The sequence below is a fragment of the Fundulus heteroclitus genome, chromosome 10 (assembly GCF_011125445.2).
Source record: "Fundulus heteroclitus isolate FHET01 chromosome 10, MU-UCD_Fhet_4.1, whole genome shotgun sequence".
NCBI classification, from domain to species: Eukaryota; Metazoa; Chordata; class Actinopteri; order Cyprinodontiformes; family Fundulidae; genus Fundulus; species Fundulus heteroclitus.
This window is the reverse complement of record NC_046370.1, coordinates 7,786,507-7,805,672: the sequence shown is the minus strand read 5'-3', so window position 1 is coordinate 7,805,672 and position 19,166 is coordinate 7,786,507. Positions and strand designations below refer to the sequence as shown.

Here is a 19,166-nt window from a genome sequence, read left to right as displayed (position 1 = left end):
GAACAAAGACTAGGCAATCTGATTTATAGTTTAATGTCAGCAGATAAGAATGCCAATAATGTTGCACCTCCAGGTTCAGTGCAGGGGATGAGACATGCCTAATGTGCCGCTTCAAGTCATACAGTGCTTTAAAGCCTGTTCGTATTTTTGTTTCATACGTTGCCCTGTTCCAACCAAACACTTTAATGCATCTTAATTGGGTTTGTGTAAAAGGCCGACACAAGAGGAAGGAATCTATACATGCTTTTAGAAGTATTTCTGCAAATGTACATTTGTATTTAGCCCCTTTCCCCCCAAATGCCCCTAAATAAAATCCATTGCAACCAATTACCTACAGAAGGGAACGTACCAGTAAACAGTCTTCCTGCGTGTAGTTTAACCTCAGTATCAATCCGGCTGCTCTGTCAAGGCTTCAGGGGATTGTTTAGAGAGCATTAGGGAACAAACTGCACCCAGAAGACCAAGGACCAGACAAAGACATCGAAGACAGATCTCAAGCTTTCAACGTCTCGGAGTGCTGTTCAATCCATTCGCTAAAAAGAGAAAACTTCTTGCAACACTGTAAAGCTAACAACAGCGTCGTTAAATGTCTTTCTCAATCGGAGCTAATGGAAGGATTTAATACGTCTGACTGAAAAGCTTCTTGCAACACTGTAAAGCTATCAATAAACGCTCGTCCGCCTAGACTGAAAAACTTGCTATGGAGAGTGTTATTTGGAGAAGCAGCCAAGAGGGCCCTGGCTACTTTGGAGGAGCTGCACCTCATATCAAGATGGCAGCAGATCCGACACAATCAACAAAAGGCAGTTTTAACAGAACAAATGCTAGAATGAGAAGCAGCCAAGAGGGCCCTGCTAACTTTGGAGGAGCTGTAATGTAGGTATGGCAGGAAAATAAGAACCAGTAACAAGCACCAGTTTGAGACAGGCCATGTGGCACGCACAGCAAACACGTAGAACCAAGTGCTTTTGTCAGATGGACCAAAATAAAGTTGTTGTTTTTTTTTACCTATATAAAAAATCCTAACTATGGCAGAAAACTAACTATCACCACTGTAAAACATGGTGGTGGTACAGTCATATTGCGGGGCTGTTTTGGGTTTCTCTAAGCAGGTACAGTGAAGCTGGTCAGATATTTTTTAGTAGATTGGTTGGAACAAAAATGTGCAGATATTTTTTTAATTTTCCATCCACATCATCGCTGTTGTGGCGAAGAAAGACCTTATGGTGATGAGGTGTGGATCGTGACCGAAAGAACGAGATCCCGGATACAAGTAGCCGATATAAGGTTCCTCCATCGGATGGCTCAGCCTCAGAGAAAGGGTGAGGAGCTCTGTCATCCGGGGGGGGGGCGGGGGGGGGGGGGGGGCTAGAAGTAAAGCCGCTGCTTCTCTGCATCAGAAGGAGTCAGTCCCCTGGGTACATCCCATCAGGAAAGACCCATAACACAGCAGAGGGACTATATTGCCTGTCTGACCTGGGAACACCTAGAATGAGCAGGAGGATGTCGCTAGAGAGGGGGATGTCTGGGCCTCCTGGACCTGTTGTCCCTGCAACCCAATCTCAGATGAGCAAAAGACAATGGGTGGATCCACTTCACAATTTTGCACTAAAATGACTTGTCCTATCACATAAAAATCCAAATAAGGGATTTAAACATCAATGTTTGTGGCTGTAACATGACAACACATGAAAAAGCTCAAGGGGCGTGAATACATCTGCTCTGTGGTTGCACAGTTGGACATGCAGCAAAGCTCATCAACGGCATCCTAGAGAATGTGTCCCATGCCTCTGAAGTGTTTTGTCCTAATAGATGTATAGGATATAGGAGTTAAAAGAAAAAGAAGAAAAAAAGCATCGTTGATATGAATCTGCCCTGTCCTTTTTTTTCTCCATTGAGGATCCCGATTCATCCACTTTTGAAGACTACATGCTGGTGCCTCGTCAAAACACACGATGCGCGTCAAAGATTTGACCCGCATTTTCCCGACTAATGCGTGATGCACTTTCTTATACCTTTCATGCACGGGGCCCTTTCATCAGACATCATCTTTTGAGTGCCTTCCACATCAAGCATTATATGTCAGCCTGTCTGTGCGGCTTCAAGTGCTCCCCGAGCGCCCTCCCTGCTTGCTCCGACAGGTTCGTGTTTAAGTTGGCTTTGATTCAAGGAAACACGTGGACAATGTTCCTAAGAGTCTGAAAGAACCTTTTAAAGGCTACGCTCACCCATATCACAAGCAAAACATAGTGATAAGCCCTTGCTTTCATCTCAGTATAATGAAGGTGACGCTGAATGCCTCAAATTGAACATGTCTCTTTTTTTTTTATTCAAATTCGGCTCATGGTGGCTCAAATAAAACATAAGTCTCACTGACATTTTGTTTCTAAACATAAAGGATATTGGGCTTTTCTCAAAATGTGCACATTTTGGCAACACTCAATAAAGTGGCCAATTACTAACTGAATAACACACACACACACACGCACACACACACACAAAAAACATCTGCACAGAATGAATATTTGTGTAGGTTTTAACTTTTATTGGATTTCCTCAGATGTACCCTGTGAAAGATGCTGCTGCTGCGTCAAAATTGATTTACCGCTGTCTAATATCATCATTGTTGCTTTTTCCTTATATGTATAATACACTAAAGGTTCCTATCATGTTCCCTGAAGACATTATGAATGCATCTCCTATCACAATGGTAGCGGATCCAACACAACCCACGCTTTCTAAAAAAAAAGTTCTACAGACCAAATGCTACACTGCAAAAACGGATCTAAAAATAAGTAAAATGTTCTTAAAGTTAGTGTATTTATCCTTTATTTGAGCAGGTAAATAAGATTATCTGCCAATTGAATGAGTATTTTGACCCCTAAAATACGATAATTAGACATCCTGCACTTGAAATAAGATGATGGAGATGAATTGTTCCTATTTTAAGTGCAAAAATCTTATTCCATTGGCAAATCATCTTATTTACCTGCTTAAATCAAGGACAAATACACTAATTTTAAGAACATTTTACTTATTTCTAGTTCTGTTTTTGCAGTGTAGAATGACCCCCGATACACCTGTCTAGGAAAAAAAGATTTCATAGAATCTAACTATTCACCTCCCTGAAGTAACCATTGTATTAAAAGGAGGGAGAAAAAGAGGCGACTCTAGCTCTGATCAGGGATATCCTGATGTTTTTTTCAATAGGAGTCAAAAAGCGCATGGTATTAAAAAGCCAACAGCAGCGTTGTTAAATTTCTTTCTAAATCAGAGCTAATAAAAGGTTTCTTTGTCAACACAGTCAGAAACAAACTAATCTCAAGGCGTTTCATTTGACATCATTAAATAACAACAGTAAGGTGAGCGGCTAATGATACTTAAAGCGACATTTTTGCTGTGACATTATTCTCTTACTCCTGCTGCACTGGAGTTCTCTTTAAACACGCAGTTGATCAATTACGATGATCTTGATGGATGTCGTTTCTGCCGAGGCCATCAAAGCTGCAACGCCGGAGCCTAATTACGGCCGCACGTCAACAAGCTTTGATTTATTGGCTTTCAATTAAGTTGGCAGGCGCAATTTTGCCGCTCAGAAATGATACCGCCTTGGAACCGACAGTTGTTGCTTTTTTTTCCCTCCTGTAACTTTAAAAAATTGTATTTATAACACATACACAGGTTGTTGTTGGGTTTTTTTTTGCGATTTTTGCTCCGGTGTTTCTAACAGGGAGCTCGCGCTTCATCAAATAACAGTGTTTTGACTAAATTTGTTGCATGAAATTGAGACTTTGTGGATGCATTGTAACTTCAACGTTTAAATGTCATGCATCATCAGTTGTACGATTCATCCGGATGACGTGTCAGCATCCTTGTCTCTGAGGCGTTTGTTGATTAGAAAGATGGACGGTGCAGCCCTGAGACACGGGAAGCATTTTTTATTTATTTATTTTTTCAAGTAAAGAAAGTGTTTTTTGCTACATGGAAGCCAGTACATCCGTGTGCAGCCTTGAATCACAGAAGCGCACAACAGCCTGTTGCGAAACAGCACCAAACCCACCGCTTTTCTATTCTAAGATGGTTTGCAAGGTTGATGTGGAACAACACAGAGAGGACAAAAGTAGCTTTAAGAAACACGTGCTGATTCCTCATGGTGTGCCGATGCGACAGAAATGGTATTGGTCCAGATAAACTAGATACTGAGTGGGGTAGTAAGGTCAAATCATATAAAATGAATTTATTCACCAAGGTTTCAAAAGAATAAGTTAAAAAAAGGAGGTTCACAGCAGTGTCGATATATGCTGATCGCAATAACCTGTCAGCATCAATATTTTTAATTTACCTAACATTAAGATAAATATCTTTAGTATTCTCTAAACCTTTTCAAGAAAACGAACAGCCGTTTTCCTTTAAACTCTTGTATTCGCGGGGACATCTGGTTACAGTCTTCATTATATGCAGCAAACCTTATGTATTTTACTTAATCCCATCTTAATTACTGTTAGTTATGTAGATAATATTAATGAATCTGATTTAAACCATTTTTGGAATGAGATCTAGGGACTGTGAAGGTCACTGGGGAACAGTGAACTCACTGCCATGTTAAAAAAAAAAATTAGAGCTTCAGGGTATTTAAGCTTTGTTACATTGTGGATTGTGCCGCTTTAGGGTAGACTGTGGCCCTAAAGTTACCGATATGGTCAGGCGCAATACTCAATTAGCGTTAAGCCTCAGTTAGTACTAAGGGCTGAAAGTGGAGCAAGAAAATATAGCTCACACCATTACACCACCGCCACCTGATAGAACTGCTGATACAGGGCAGGACAGATCCATGCATTTATGTGGTTTATGCCAAACTCTGACTCCATGATTTGAATTTTAAAGCTTAAACCAAGTCTAATCAGCTAATGTTTTTTATCATTGGCAAGTTAAATTAATAAAGTTGCCAGTGAATTTATACGGTTAAATAAAGATTGAAGTTGGGGCATGCTCCGATGGTGCAGGGGTGGTGCACATGACCCATGTATGAAGTCCTTAGTCCTCGACGAAGCTGGTCCAGGTTCGATTCCAGCCTGAGGTCCTTTACTGCATGTCTTCCTGCATCTCTCAAACCCCCTTTCCTGTCAGCCTAATTCCAAAAAATGAGCCACAAGTGCCACAAAAACCCCAGAAAAATATATATTTTTTTAAATCATCGTGAGTTACATGTAATGTTGCACTCTTTATTATTACATTTTAAGTAGAGGATGCAGTAGAGACTGATTGTTTTCCCGCTGGAGTTTCACTCGCCGAAAGCCTGTTTGTGTTTATTTCAGGTTCAATTTCATCTCAGTTGACATCCTGAGGAGCCACGGTTTTGCGCTTGTAAATAAATAAATGATAAGAGCTTATTACTTCCATTTTTCAATGCTAGAAGAGGCCAGTTTACATATATTCAATGCATTTTTTTCATGTGGGCGATACGGCTCACCTCCTAGGGTGCCATATGCTGTTGGGGGTCAGCACAAGCATATAGATAAAAGAGTGAGAACTGCCAGTGTACACATTTTAAAGCTGCAGTCTTCATTTACTTCTTATTAAAAATAAAATGTTATATTTTTTTAGTTGAAAAGTAAGAAAAAAAAACTCTTTTGGAGACAAATTGCTTGTTTAAATTAACGGATCACCAAAAATATTCGGCATTGGTGGCAGTCTTATTTAGTTGTACATCCATTTATGTTATTTAAAGTCTCTTAAGTTTATCCACCAACCACTCAGGTTGTTTGATTTCTGACAAAAATGGTTCTAGGAGCCACATCAGGACAGCTTGAGCGTTGGCTGGCCTTGGTTTCAACCTGTCAGTTCAAATGTCACATGGGTATAGTAAGCATCCATCAGTAGCTCAAGCTTTTCTTGCTCTCTCTCTCTGCTTTGTTACAGCCCAACACACATGTGAAGGCCCTGATAAAACTAAGCGACAAAGTAAGAACAGAACGACATTTTAAGCAGTAGCAATGGGGGGAGGGACACACTATGATGCAAAATGCAAACAAGTTTTTTTTTTAAATATTCAGACGTATAATTAATTGTTCCCTTTGTTTAAATGTGGTGGAAAGGTGGAACAGACGGAAAGAGGGAACATTTTTCTATGGTCCTATAGAAATGATGAGGTTTTGTGGCAGCTGGTTGATTTTAAACTCAAGTTTGAGTTCATTAAAATCTCTATCTCGATAGATAGATAGATAGATAGATAGATAGATAGATAGATAGATAGATAGATAGATAGATAGATAGATAGATAGATAGATAGATAGATAGATAGATAGATAGATAGATAGATAGATAGATAGATAGATAGATAGATAGATAGATAGATAGATAGATAGATAGATAGATAGATAGATAGATAGATAGATAGATAGATAGATAGATAGATAGATAGATAGATAGATAGATAGATAGATAGATAGATAGATAGATAGATAGATAGATAGATAGATAGATAGATAGATAGATAGATAGATAGATAGATAGATAGATAGATAGATAGATAGATAGATAGATAGATATAGATATATTTAGATAAAATAAGAAACTCATCTCACAGTGGCTCATGATGTAAGCTGTGTGAACTGGGTATACTTTTGCTGTCTTTGGCCTTGTATGCCATTTAGGTCAGGCTGGGTTACCACGCGCAGCCAGTTGTTAGAATAACTGTGAGCTGTACGAGCAGAAGAGGGTTGATGACGTGATACAATAAGTGCTGATTATTGATTTTCTTTTTTTTTTTTCAGCACACAGCTGCTGGTTGCGTGCTCATCTGCAGCTGCTCCAACTGAGCTGAGCTGAACTGGGTGAAGCCGTGGCATAAATGGGCTTCCACATCATCTCCACTTAAATGGCCAGCAGTGCTACAGTTTTAACCTGAAGCACTTTTGTTTAATAGTTTACCAACACAGGAACCTGTTTCATAGCTTGCCATTTCTATTTTGAAAAGTGCATTTTTTTTCATGCATTATGGAGCTCAAACTGAATGTACAATTTAAAAAAAAAAAAAAATGCACATTTACAGTGTGCAATTTAATTTATAGGATGTTATTTGCTGAAGACAGTGCTCACCGATTTTGGTTTGCCAGCTGCTTATAAAACATGAAAGCATATCATCGCTGATCAAATAGAAATGACTCTAATAAACCTCCTACTGGGAAGCTAGTATTTGAAATAACCACATCGCTTACAACAAAGTATGAGAATATTTCTTTAATCAATTTATATAAGATGTCACCCTGAATAAATGTGTGAATAAATGTCGGCTCCACTTCTCTTTTGAAATAATGCTAAATTGTAAAACGGTGAAATGAATGCAACAGTTATTGAGTAAACATGTTCCAGGTGAATTATGTTTAAGAGACACAACTGGGTGAAACATCATCAGGCAGAGAACCATATGTCATTTTGTGCAGAACCCAAAAATCTGCATACCAGGTTGAAATTGTGTTGTTGTTTATTTTATTTTTTTTTATTTTTATACTGTGTAAATTTTCAGATAGTTAGGGACCCGAGACTGAATAGTTGCTAACTTGGGTTTTAGTGGTAAATCTGATCTCTCCTTGTTCAAATTGTGGTCATTCAGAGATTTACCTAGGGCAAGTAAAATATTGACTGCGTATATCTGCTCCACTGAATATTCTTCTACTGTATCTTCTTATATCTCGGCTGTTATTCATATTGGACAAGCAAATGATTTGTTTTGTACTGATTCACCGGACCACTTTTACATCACATTTTCCTTAATCTTGGTACACCTGACACATTCTGATAAATGCCACCAATCTGATCAAGAGAGGTGAGCAGTTTGTCTTTCTACAAGTTACTGTGATTGTTTTTTTTTTTTAAAGACAGATCATGGCCTGAAAAGCAACTATCAAAGTTCTTGTATTTATTTACACTCTATTGTCCATATGCAGTGCCACTCTACCTTTGACCTCATCAAATACTTGAGAGTATGGCTGAATGATATTATAGGCTGTGTCAGGTGTGGCCATCTACTGCAGTGATATTTCATACAGGAGGCTCAATATTTTTATTGGCAACCAAGGTGTGACTTCATGACAGCTGAGAATTACACCCAATACATAATGCATTCCAAACACCCTTTGGATTAGTGATGCACAAACTAAAATTAGGATAATGATATGTTGTGCAGCCCCCACTTAGCGGTCCATTGGTGCACACACAGAGAAGCACCCACAAGCTTCAAAATAAAGGCATCATTTTTGGTTTTAATACTTAACGCATGTTTCATTTCAGATTTTTCTAATGACCACAGCAGCCCAGTATGGGGCATCTACAGAGCCCATAAATGCTCACGCCTACACTGAGGGTTTTTGGCATTTGAGAGGTTTTGAATTTTTCCATATTCTTCAAAGTGAGATCACTCAAGCTACTGTCTATTGTAGGTAAGATAACATCTGCTCACAGCTAATCTACTGAATCACCCTTTCAGAAAAACAGAGAAAGCCTTCTAATGGAGGTATTATATAAGAGTATGATGCATATAAAAGTTTAGAAAAATAATATGCTTGACTATTCAGAGGTACATTTTTAGTATAAATGTATTTGTTTAAATTCTTGAACTGATGTACAAACATTTGCTTTTGAGTCCCACTAAAGGTTCACACTTACCAGTCCATCACAGTTGCTGATAGCCACAGAGGCCTCCGGCATGTCTGTCACATCACCAGTGAAGACACAGTCCCCATGGATGCGTTCCTTGGTCTTTTCCTCAAAGTCCTCCTGCCATTCCACGAAAGCCCCGGGGGCCACCAGCCTCCTGTTGGCCCTGAGGCGAAGGTGGAGCTCTTTCCCAAACAAGGTGACATTGAAAAACAAGTGCTGCCCCGAGCTGGAGGTGACCGAGGGCATCTGGGGGGCACCGCGGGCCACCCTTCTTCTGCTGCCAGGGGTTGAGAGATTTTCAGCAGCAGCTTCACTTTTGTTTTCACCTCCAGCAGAAACCACGTGAGAAATGTACCGGCCATGGGAGTCTGTGCTGAATGGCACCATGAGACCATATTCACTCAACTTTGCAGCAAGTTTTTCTGAAGGGACAAACAGTGTCAGATGAGAATCACATATGTCACAATGACCTATCACATGAAACGTGTTGTATGTGTGTGTGTGTGTGGGGGGGGGGGGGGCAATAGAAAGTAAAAGGTGTGCTAATGTAGGGAAAAATATACCAACTGGTAGGGATCCAGATCAACAATACCTGCATTGATTTTATTCTGAATAATATATTATTTTTGGTTTCTAAGTGTTACATTTACTAAAAAATAAATTAAAATAACACCATAAAAAGGGTAAATGAAATACAATCAGTACTCACCATCTGATTCTGCAGCCAAAATAGGTTCTAAATATACTTGACTAAGAGAAAAGCACATCAATAAATATATACAATCCATAGCGAGGGCTAAAGTTTGAGAGCTGCCACTTCTCTAACTTTTCCGTTTCTGCTGTAAACTTTGTGAGCAGGGTCTCCTTCTCCACCTCCCGTGCAATAGCCCGAAACGCAGAACAAAAGTGCTCAGAGCAGAGCTCCAGCGAGGCGGCCGGGCATTTCTCAGCGTCCTCCCCCCGTCTACACGCCAAGCTGAAGCTGCTTCCAGTGTGTTGGGCCGCGCTGAACTGCACACGCAGGGACTGCCGCGTCCATTTAGGGAGCCGAACAGGGGGGAGATATCTGGGGGTGATGATGACGACAAACTCTCCGGTATAAGAACCGGGGCGCTTGGAAGTTGTTGCCCACTTTTTCTCCCCCTCTCTCTCTCTGTTCTTTTCTCCTCTTCTTTCTTTCAAAAACTTTTTTTTTTCTTTTGAGAGGACCGAGTTAACACACGCCTACACCGAGAGAGAAAGAGGGGGAGAGAAAAAAAATGTAGGTAGAGTTAAGATGCAGAGACAGAGCGTCCCAGTGGTGGAACATCTGCCGTCCAGTCGTGCACAATTACGCACCGATGGTGCGGCTCCGGAACGCACAACTGCTAAGCAGCAACCAGTGGGAGCGCATTTTCCCTGGAAGACAGCCACATATTGAGACAGGCAGTTTTTTTCCCCTACCCCAGAAAGCCTACTGTACGTTATATAATCATATTAAGTTGGGGGAGAAAAAAAAAACGTAGCCTAAGCCACAGCTGATGTTCAGTCGTGGAATCTCGGCTATTTTTCTGTAACACGCCAAAAAAGAAAAAACGTCCAGACGCCAGATGCAAAGTAATAACTCATAGAGAGTGTGTTTACATTAGTCCACAAACATATGTTAGTGATCACATGGCAATAAATCTGGGAACAGCATTCCTGGACTTCACACAGATTCACCGGTGACGATAACGCCACAAAGCCACGGTCGAAAACTTACAATAAACAGAAAATAAGAAAACTGGATCTTAAGAAAAAAGTTAAAGGGGAACCAATTACTCAGGTTTGGATACATTTCTTTCCCTTTAATACAGGAAATCACCGTTTGATTGCTGCCTTTTTTATTTATTTATTTATCCTTATCTAATATTAAAATGGGTTTTATAATCTGGAACATTATAGTGTGACAAAAAAAAATCCGTAAGAAAATATATTTTCTTTGCAATGTGTGATTATATATATATATATATATATATATATATATATATATATATATATATATATATATATATATATATATATATATATATATTGCAAAGTAAGATTAAATTAATTGCATTTCTGCATTTCTAGATTCTCTTTTGTTACTATAGGTGAGAGAGTATGGATGATTGGTCCTCCATAAGAGAGCAGTCTAAGGAGGATGCTTGCAAATGCGTTCAGTTTCCCTCAGTTAACATATCTGAAATGGCACAGTAACTACAGTGATGTCTAGATTGAAGTCGTATATGTTTCGTATTATTAGCAAAGACAAAACAATTTCAACTGAAAAAGTATGTTAACATCTCAACAAGCGTAAGAATGTGCAGTTTTTTTGCATACTGTTTTATTAAATGTAATTTTAGTTCATCTCCACAAATGATAAGGCCTTACTATGGCGAAAAACAGGTATAGCATTTTAATTTCTATTTTAGTAGTAGTTTGTAGTTTGACGCTTTCTGATGTAGTAGGTGGGTATCAGGGAGGTGAGCTTTACAAACATCCTGGAAGTGCCATGTTTTGGTCAGGAAAGGACTCAAATGCTGGGCAGAACTGAAGTCAGACTCAGTGTTTTGATGATTAAAAATAAAGACAACTCAAGGAGGTCAGACAGGAAGCACAGGAACTGGAACATGCGTTGAACAGTTATCTAACAGAGAGACAAGGAACAAGGAACAAGGCAAAGAACGGAGGCAACGCAAGAATCCAGCGATGAACAATGACAACCGGACAGCTTATACACTGGGGGAAGAGTAAAGAAAGGCACGGAAAAATTGGTGGGAGCACTCATTCGGAAAATGAGAAACAGCTGAGAGCAATGAAGGCAGAGGGAACAGAGGGGAGGGGAATAATGAGCAGGATCTGAGCAGCGGAAACAAAGGGAAGAAATCAAAGATAATACATAATACGCAAAGAACAAGAATGAACCAAGAACCAAATCACAAACAAATTAACTAAAATGGCTACATCTAGAGAACATAAATGGCAGAAAAAAACATTCAAACACCTAAGGATCATGACAAGAGGACTCTGGTAGCCTTACCTTCACCGCCTCTGTTGCCCAGCAGAAGCACAGATGGACTGGCTCTGTAATCCATGAGTCTCGTCTCATAAAACATGGCATTACCATCAAAAAGATTCCTGGATCAATGTGTGCTTCTGTGCTTGTGTGTCTCTGCTCTGTCTTCTCTAACCCCCAGTCAGCCAAGGCAGATGACCGTTCACACTGAGCCTGGTTCTGCTGGACGTTTTCCTTCCTGTTAAAGGGGAGTTTTCCTCTCCACTGTTGCCTCATGCACGCTTAGTATGAAAAAGCCATCAACAATGCAGATGACTGTCCACTGTGGCCAAACACTCTTTCAGAAGGAGACAATGCTGCTTGTCAAGACTTGATGCACTCTGGGTTTCCTTAGATAGGAAACTTTTTGACTATTTTCTGGATTATTTGATTGAATTTGACTTTGTAAAATCCCTTGAGATGACATGTGTTGTGAATTGGCACTATATAAATAGAATAGAATTTCAATGAATTCAAAAAGGTCTTTGCTCTAAGGGTGAGATAGGAAATGTGACAAAAGGTAAAAAGAATGGTAGATAGACTACATCAATACAAACCTAAAGAAACTGCCACATAACAGTGATCGACAGTATCACATGCTGCACTAAGGTCCAATAATATCAGCACTGTGGTTATTCCACAGTCCGTTTTTATATGGATGTCATTAAACACCTTGACAAGGGTAGTCTCTGTACTGTGGTGAGCACGGAAACCTGACTGGAAAACATCAAAGCGTTAAAACACAGCTTTTTCAATAATCTTACTGATAAAGGAGGTTTGAGATGGGCCTGTAGTTCTGCACAAGTCATTTGTCTTAATTGTTCTTTTTCAACAGTGTTTTAATAACAGCTGTTTTTAGGGACTGGGGGTAAAAAACACCTGACAGAAGGGACGTGTTTATTATCTGAGTCAAATCAGACGTTATGACAGGCAAAACCTTCTTAAGACAGCGGTGGGTAGAACATCAAGAAAGCAAGAGGAAGAATTTAGCTGTTGAATGATTTCTTCCAAGCTTTTGTGGGTCATTTGTCTGAAAGTGGTATGATTCTGTTTGTTTAATTGAAACTACTAATGTAACCAGCAAACATACAATAAGATCAGATTGGACAAAATCCTTGTAGTCTCTGGATAATTTGAAATTCATAACTTTTGTTCTTGTAGTGGACAATGAAAAAGGCCAAACTGAACAATAAAGGACAATAAAAGGCTGAATCTCTTTAGCCAGAGTTATACTTACAGTTTGTCTAAAAAGCAAGAGCAAAATAAATCAATTTCAAAAAACACAGCCCTAAAATACAGTCGTGTTGGTTTTGATTATTTAAAACCAGAAGAATGCTGTAACTATATAAAAAGACAATCTTTTTTTCACCACCTTCTCTGCTTGCTAAATAGCGTGATTTTAAACAACTTTCTTTAAACTGGGAGCTTTTGTTTCCCTTACCCTTCCTTTGTATTGGACAGGATTGCCTTTTAAACAGTTTGAAAATGGGTCAAATGTTTTGGGTTTCTTTCCTCCAGCTTTTTTTTATTTAACCACAGTTTGTTTGAATTTTGGCTTCTCTCTCCTTGTAAAGAAGTCATCTCAGGACGTTATAAAGACACCAATTCTGACACATAGGTAAGAACGGGGGCTGTACATACAATATATCTGCAAACAGGCATACCAAAGATGGCACACTGCACATTATATTGCACCTCATGTGTACTATTTCCAAAACTTTTTAAGCTTCTAATTGTGCGTTTAATTTTTTTTTTTTAACAAATCACAGGGGATGCATTGATTTTCCTTGTGCACATTTACAATGAATATCGAGGCTTTGAATTTGATATTGAAGAGAATTTGAACTGAATTTGAATCCTGCAGATGTCACTATGAGCATACGCTCCATTCACTCAAAAGCAGACTCCATGAGGGAAATGACAGCCTGGTAAAACCCTGAAGCACTTTGAAGACAAACCAGGTCCATTATTTTTTTTTTTTTTTAATTCCCTCTACTGGAGTCTGGTCTGATTCAGACATGCACTGAGACTGAACCTGCGACTCGGGAGTCTTTCTCAAAGGAAGACCGAAAGGGGGGTTGGGGTTGCAATGAGTCTTGACTTTTTAGGTGCCTTTTGAAAAATTAGGGTGTCTAGACTGGACTACCCCCCACCCCTCTGTTCCTCGAGTGTGTCTGGGCTCCAGATAAGAGCTCGTTGCCTGTAACGCTCTCAATGTGCGGTTAATTAGCTCAAAGCTTCCAGGATGGTCAAAGAGGGGCAGGTGTTGGGAGGGGGGGTATAGCACAGCCATCCCCTCAGGGCGGCTGAGAGAGGGTTGGATGTTGATCCAGAGCTGTGCATTAATAAGCAGTGGAAACTAACCGCAGTATTAAGAGATGGAAACCATTAACTGCCTTGTGAGATGCTTTATGCTGTTTTTCCATCCATAATGTTTAGAAGTCTTTTTTTTTTCTTCTTCTTCCTTTTTCGTGTGTCTAAAAGCCAGGAAGAACATTCCACAATATAGCATAGTATTCAGCTGGAAGCCCTGTTTTTTCTCCTTCAGAAATGAATAGCTCCACTCACACACAGTCTGTGGTCACGTCCACACACAAGAACAATTTTCTACGACAGAACAGTATGTCCTTTATGACACGAGAGTGAAACGTTGGTACACTTTTGTCTTGAACTGAACAAAAAAATGGTCGAACTATTGTGAACGTGTGATTCTGTGAATTAGAAACAAAACTTTTTTTTTTTTGCTTGTTTTGTTTCGCCTCCAAACCACGAATAACTGATCCACAAAGCTGCGAAGACTTAAGTTTTTTTTTTTTTTTTTTTTTTTTTTTTCCAACAGTGTTTTCAGCCACAGGGAGAAGTTGCAGTACAGAAGGAATCTATGCAAACTCTGGATGCCTAAGCATGTGCTGTAATGCAGTCTAGCCATGCCAGCGTGCTGAGAAAATATGTTATTTTTCTTCTCCGAGATGCAGAAGATGCGAAACAGCTGCTGCTCTGCCCGGCGGTTCGAGGGGACTGTCTGCAGAGAGTGGTTGGAGGGATCTGAACCCAAACGGTTGTCATGCCGAATAAAGTTTGCTTTGCTCTGCAGTGTTTTGCGCACGTGCAGCGCCAGAAGAATGTCAGTGTGTGTCCTAGGCAATGGATTCTAATGGACACAGTTTATTCTGTCTTTTTTTAACTATCATAGAATAATTGTGGAAAATTCAGCGTGTTTCATCACAATAAAAAAGAAAAAAGTCAGTGCGGAGGGAAGTCTGCACTGACTTTTGAGTGCCTTTTGTTGCTGTACAGAGGAAATCCAGCCTAGACACATAGCTTTTCAAAAAAGGCACTTAATATTAAATATAATGTATATATCTTAAGTATGCATGTCAGGGTTCTTTCCAGGTACTCCGGCTCCCCCCGTCACAGTCCAAAGATGTGTATGACTGGTTAATTGGTCACATGACACTTTCCTTTTGTGACATAATACTTGTCTACACTGCAAAACCGGATCTAAAAATAAGTAAAAATTTTCTTAAAATTTGTGTTTTTGTCCTAGATTTGAGCAGGTAAATAATGTTATCTGCCAATGGAATGAGTATTTTGAGCCCTAAAATAAGATAATTAGACATACTGCACTTGAAATAAGATGATGGAGATCAGTTCTTCCTATTTTAAGTGCAAAAATCTTATTCCATTGGCAGATCATCTTATTTACCTGCTCAAATCAAGGACAGATATGCTTATTTTAAGAAAGTTTTACTTATGTTTAGTTCCGTTTTTGCAGTGTATAAAATATGACATGGTTTGGCTCCACCTCCTCTGCAGGATGTTATCCACTCTTAAAGATGCCATGGGCACAGGAGCCCACAGCAGAGGGGACTGTGCTGTTGATCTATAAAAAAGACTACTTTTTTGTCAGTGGAGTTTTCCTCATGTTCCACCAAACTTGAGGAACTTTACAACACTTAGAACCTTCAGTAGGTCAGTAAAACTTTGGCTCCTGTATAATCAGATCTGCAGTCACAGTGTCGACACGTAGTGTATATTAAAAATATACTGTGTCTGGACTGTCTGTGTTATTGTCTGCACTAATTGTCCTTTTTTAATATACTGATGTTTTTCATTGCTATTGTCTATTGCTGTTATCCTAATTTTCTTTTTCTTTTCTGTGTGGCTTTCTATTTTGTAAACATCAACCTGCCCTTGGGCTAGGGATGAAAATTAGCCTCTATGGTTAACTCTGGCATATTTACATGTGGATTTCATGAACCCATGTTAATTAATATGCTTTGTCCCATTTCAAATAACTAAACTAAACAAATACCTTATGAGTGAGTGAGTGTGTGTACATGGTTGCAGGTCCTGTGCGTCTCAGTTTTGACCTCTACGCCCTGACTCTTGCCCAGTAACACCCAGACATAGGCACAGGCCCCCGTGGTGGGGGGCTGGTGGTGAACCTCTGATGAACACAATGAACACCTCACAGCCGGAGTTATCAGCTACTGAAAGACAGTAAGCATGTTTACACTGCAACAACCTGACTTTTTTCCCCCTTTCTCTTCATGTAAAAAAAAAAAACTGCTTGTACATACTGTAGTTTTAATCCTTTATTATATTTCCTTTAAAATGTATGTTTAGATTTAATGTCTGCACAAGGTGAGCGAGTGAAACTGTAGTCAAATTCCTTGTTTGTGCCCAATAGGGTAGTTCATTGTTATTGTTTTGAGGCGGGTTTTTCGCGCATGCGCGCCGGACTGGTAGGCAAAAGGCGAACACAATGGCGGACGCAAACAGAGAAACTGACGAGTTCTCCACGTATTTTTCTTCTTTAGATAACGTACTACAAGATCGTTTTAAGAGTAAGTTGATGGTTGATGGTATCAGATTGCCAGATCCACACAGCAAAAGCCTGAAGGGACGGAGCGAGTCTGTGAAATGCTGGCCAAGCGCTCCGTACCATGACATATACAGCTGCCTTATAAACACGCAGGCCAGTACAGACAGAGAGCACGAAAGCCCCTGAAACCACTGGACGGCTACAATTATTTTAAATCGAGAAAAAGGCTCCAGCAACGCCCGCGACGCCATGAGGGATTAATCGGTCAGAAAATGGATGGATGGATGGATGTTGTTCACACATGTTTGTGCAACAGCACAAAGCGCCGTCGGACACAGGCCGCGTCTCAGCAGAGGCCCGGTAGGTTAAAAAAAAAATTTTTCACTACGGATTATTTAGGTGTTTTTGTCTTGTTAAAATGGGTGGCGGTGTCGGCGACATTGCAGCGTAAACACAGAAGTACTAGCGCGCGTGAACCGGGGCGTAATAGCAGCAGCAGCTGCTGTAGCCCCTGCTGCTAGCTGCTGCTAGCCGCCCCGGCCCGGCCCGTGTAGCCGGCGGCGCCGGCCCGTGTAGCCGGGCCGGCGCCGCCGGCTACACGGGCCGGGCCGGGGCGGCTACACGGGCCGGGCCGGGCCGGCTACACGGGCCGGGGCGCCGGCCCGTGTAGTGTTTACGCAGCAGCCGCTGGCTGCTGCCGCAGCCCGTGAACTGGCAGAGCAGCCGCTGCCTGCTCCGCCGCTGTGTACCCTCCGCCGCTATTTAAGTAGAACAATGACTAGAGCAGAATTAAGTTGTATTTACCGGAGATGAAGTGTAGACTGCAAATTCTGTCGTAGTACGATGCCCCCCCAGTCCATTGGGAGTGTCTGCCTGCGCTCTTTTCATTGAAAATATCCATTTCTTTCTTCGTCCTTCCTCCTTTGGAAAACGACAGAAACGTACATCCAACGATTTGGAATGCCTCTGTGTGCAACCGGGAGCACAACAAGTCGTAGGCATTGCTTAGATTCCATAAATAAACGAAGTAAAAGTACGCTCTAAATCACCCGTTTTGTCATGTAGTAGACGAGAACAGTACTGTTTTCTGCCTACCAGCGGGACCCGGATGTAGCGCTGACGTCACGCGGGACGTCACACGTGAACTACCCTATAAAGCTGTATCTGATTAAAAGTATCATTTGGAAATAAAAACCTTTAAGCAGGTATTAAACATACTTTTTCATTAAGCCCTACCTTTCTGTAAACATTTTTTTGTTTTTACTGGTCTGGTGTTATATTTCAATCTTAAATGTTGCGTTTTCATTAGCTGTAAGCGTTAAATCATCAGAATTACCAGAGATAATTATAGGCTTGAAATGGTTATTTTATTTTTAATTATCTGCAAAATGTGCTTCATCGAATGAGTTTAGTTATTGAAATAAATGACATTTTCAGTAATAATTTATTGGCCATAACCAGCCACAATGCAAATGTTCTAAATTATGTAATAACTGTCAGTGCAGACCAGCTTTCCAAGATAATACGCCGACTTGATTTAGCCCCTTTTCAATGGCGAAACCCAAAAGCCTTCCAAAAGCCTGAATGAGGCAGGAAATTAGTTTTTAAAAGTTATTTGTCAATTTCTTTATTTTGCATCGAGGCTTTTCATTACCCTGCTCAGTAGGGTGTGTAATGCATCGCCTATCAGGGACTGTACATTATTGCCTCTGTTAAATGAAGGCTTGGACGTGCAAAATTAAGCCCATCCATTCATGGTCTTATTACTGATCAAATCCCTCAGAGGGCTGAAAGCACAGTCGAGTCTCCAAGGTGTTTGTCATTCTGCCTTCATACACACAAGAACAATCAAAGCGGATGGCGATGCACTCGTGCACCCTTATCCCAGCGCCATGCCTCCTGTCCAGACCGGCTCTCTCATCTGCAGCGGGAAGCTTTCCACATGAAGTTCATTACATCCCCTCTTTGCCGCTCGCCTCTTCAATGGCGCTCTTTGTCCGTCGTAATCTCTGGATCCTTCAGAACCACTAGCTTGAGTTTCACTTTGGGGAGTATCTCAATGAGTTTGGAAGGGATTTCAAAGGCGAAGGGGCCGCTATATCATCCAAGCATGGTCCTCATGTCCTGGGCTTATCTTGACCCGGAGTCAAGTTGGCCGCATGCTGCAACTAAATAGGCCCTCTCCATATCCGCATGTTGCTTCAACCGATTTGTGTCTGCCGGTAAAGAGAAAACAGGAACAGGCATGGCTCTTTGCAAAAGGGTTCCCGTGTATTATACCTATACAGCGCCCAGCGACGGGTTTCATACCCCGTTAATTCTCTCACATCTAGTCACAAAGGGCGACGGCAAACTTCAGTCTATTTATTTGAGGTGTGACAGATCCATACAAATGAATGTTTAAATGTGAAGTGGGGAAAAAATTTTTTATTAGATTTTCACAAATCCTTTATAATTAAAATTATGAATAGCGTTGTTCGCATTTGTATTAGGCCCCCCTCCCCGACTCATTGCTGCGCAGAGCCACCTTTCCGTGCCGTTAGAGCTGCAGGTCTTTTCGTGGCGTCTGCATCCAGTTTGCTCACAGAGAGACTGATGTATTCACCCATTCTTGTCTGAAAA

The 19,166-nt window shown here is 40.6% G+C and overlaps 1 protein-coding gene across 2 annotated transcripts in view; it reads right to left on the bottom strand.

The window, feature by feature from the left end:
* Positions 1 to 10,021, bottom strand: part of LOC105918691 (A disintegrin and metalloproteinase with thrombospondin motifs 14) — an 80,186-nt gene extending 70,165 nt beyond the window's left edge. The window contains exons 1-2 of one of the 2 annotated variants that reach the window (XM_012853832.3): positions 9,368 to 10,021; positions 8,665 to 9,080 (exon numbers count right to left, since the gene is read on the bottom strand). In XM_012853832.3, the coding sequence (XP_012709286.2) occupies positions 8,665 to 9,080; positions 9,368 to 9,446 (495 nt within the window). In that variant the 5' untranslated portion in view covers positions 9,447 to 10,021. The remainder of the gene's footprint in view (positions 1 to 8,664; positions 9,081 to 9,367) is intronic. The other variant, XM_012853839.3, reaches the window with a different exon arrangement.
* Positions 10,022 to 19,166: the final 9,145 nt, after the last annotated feature.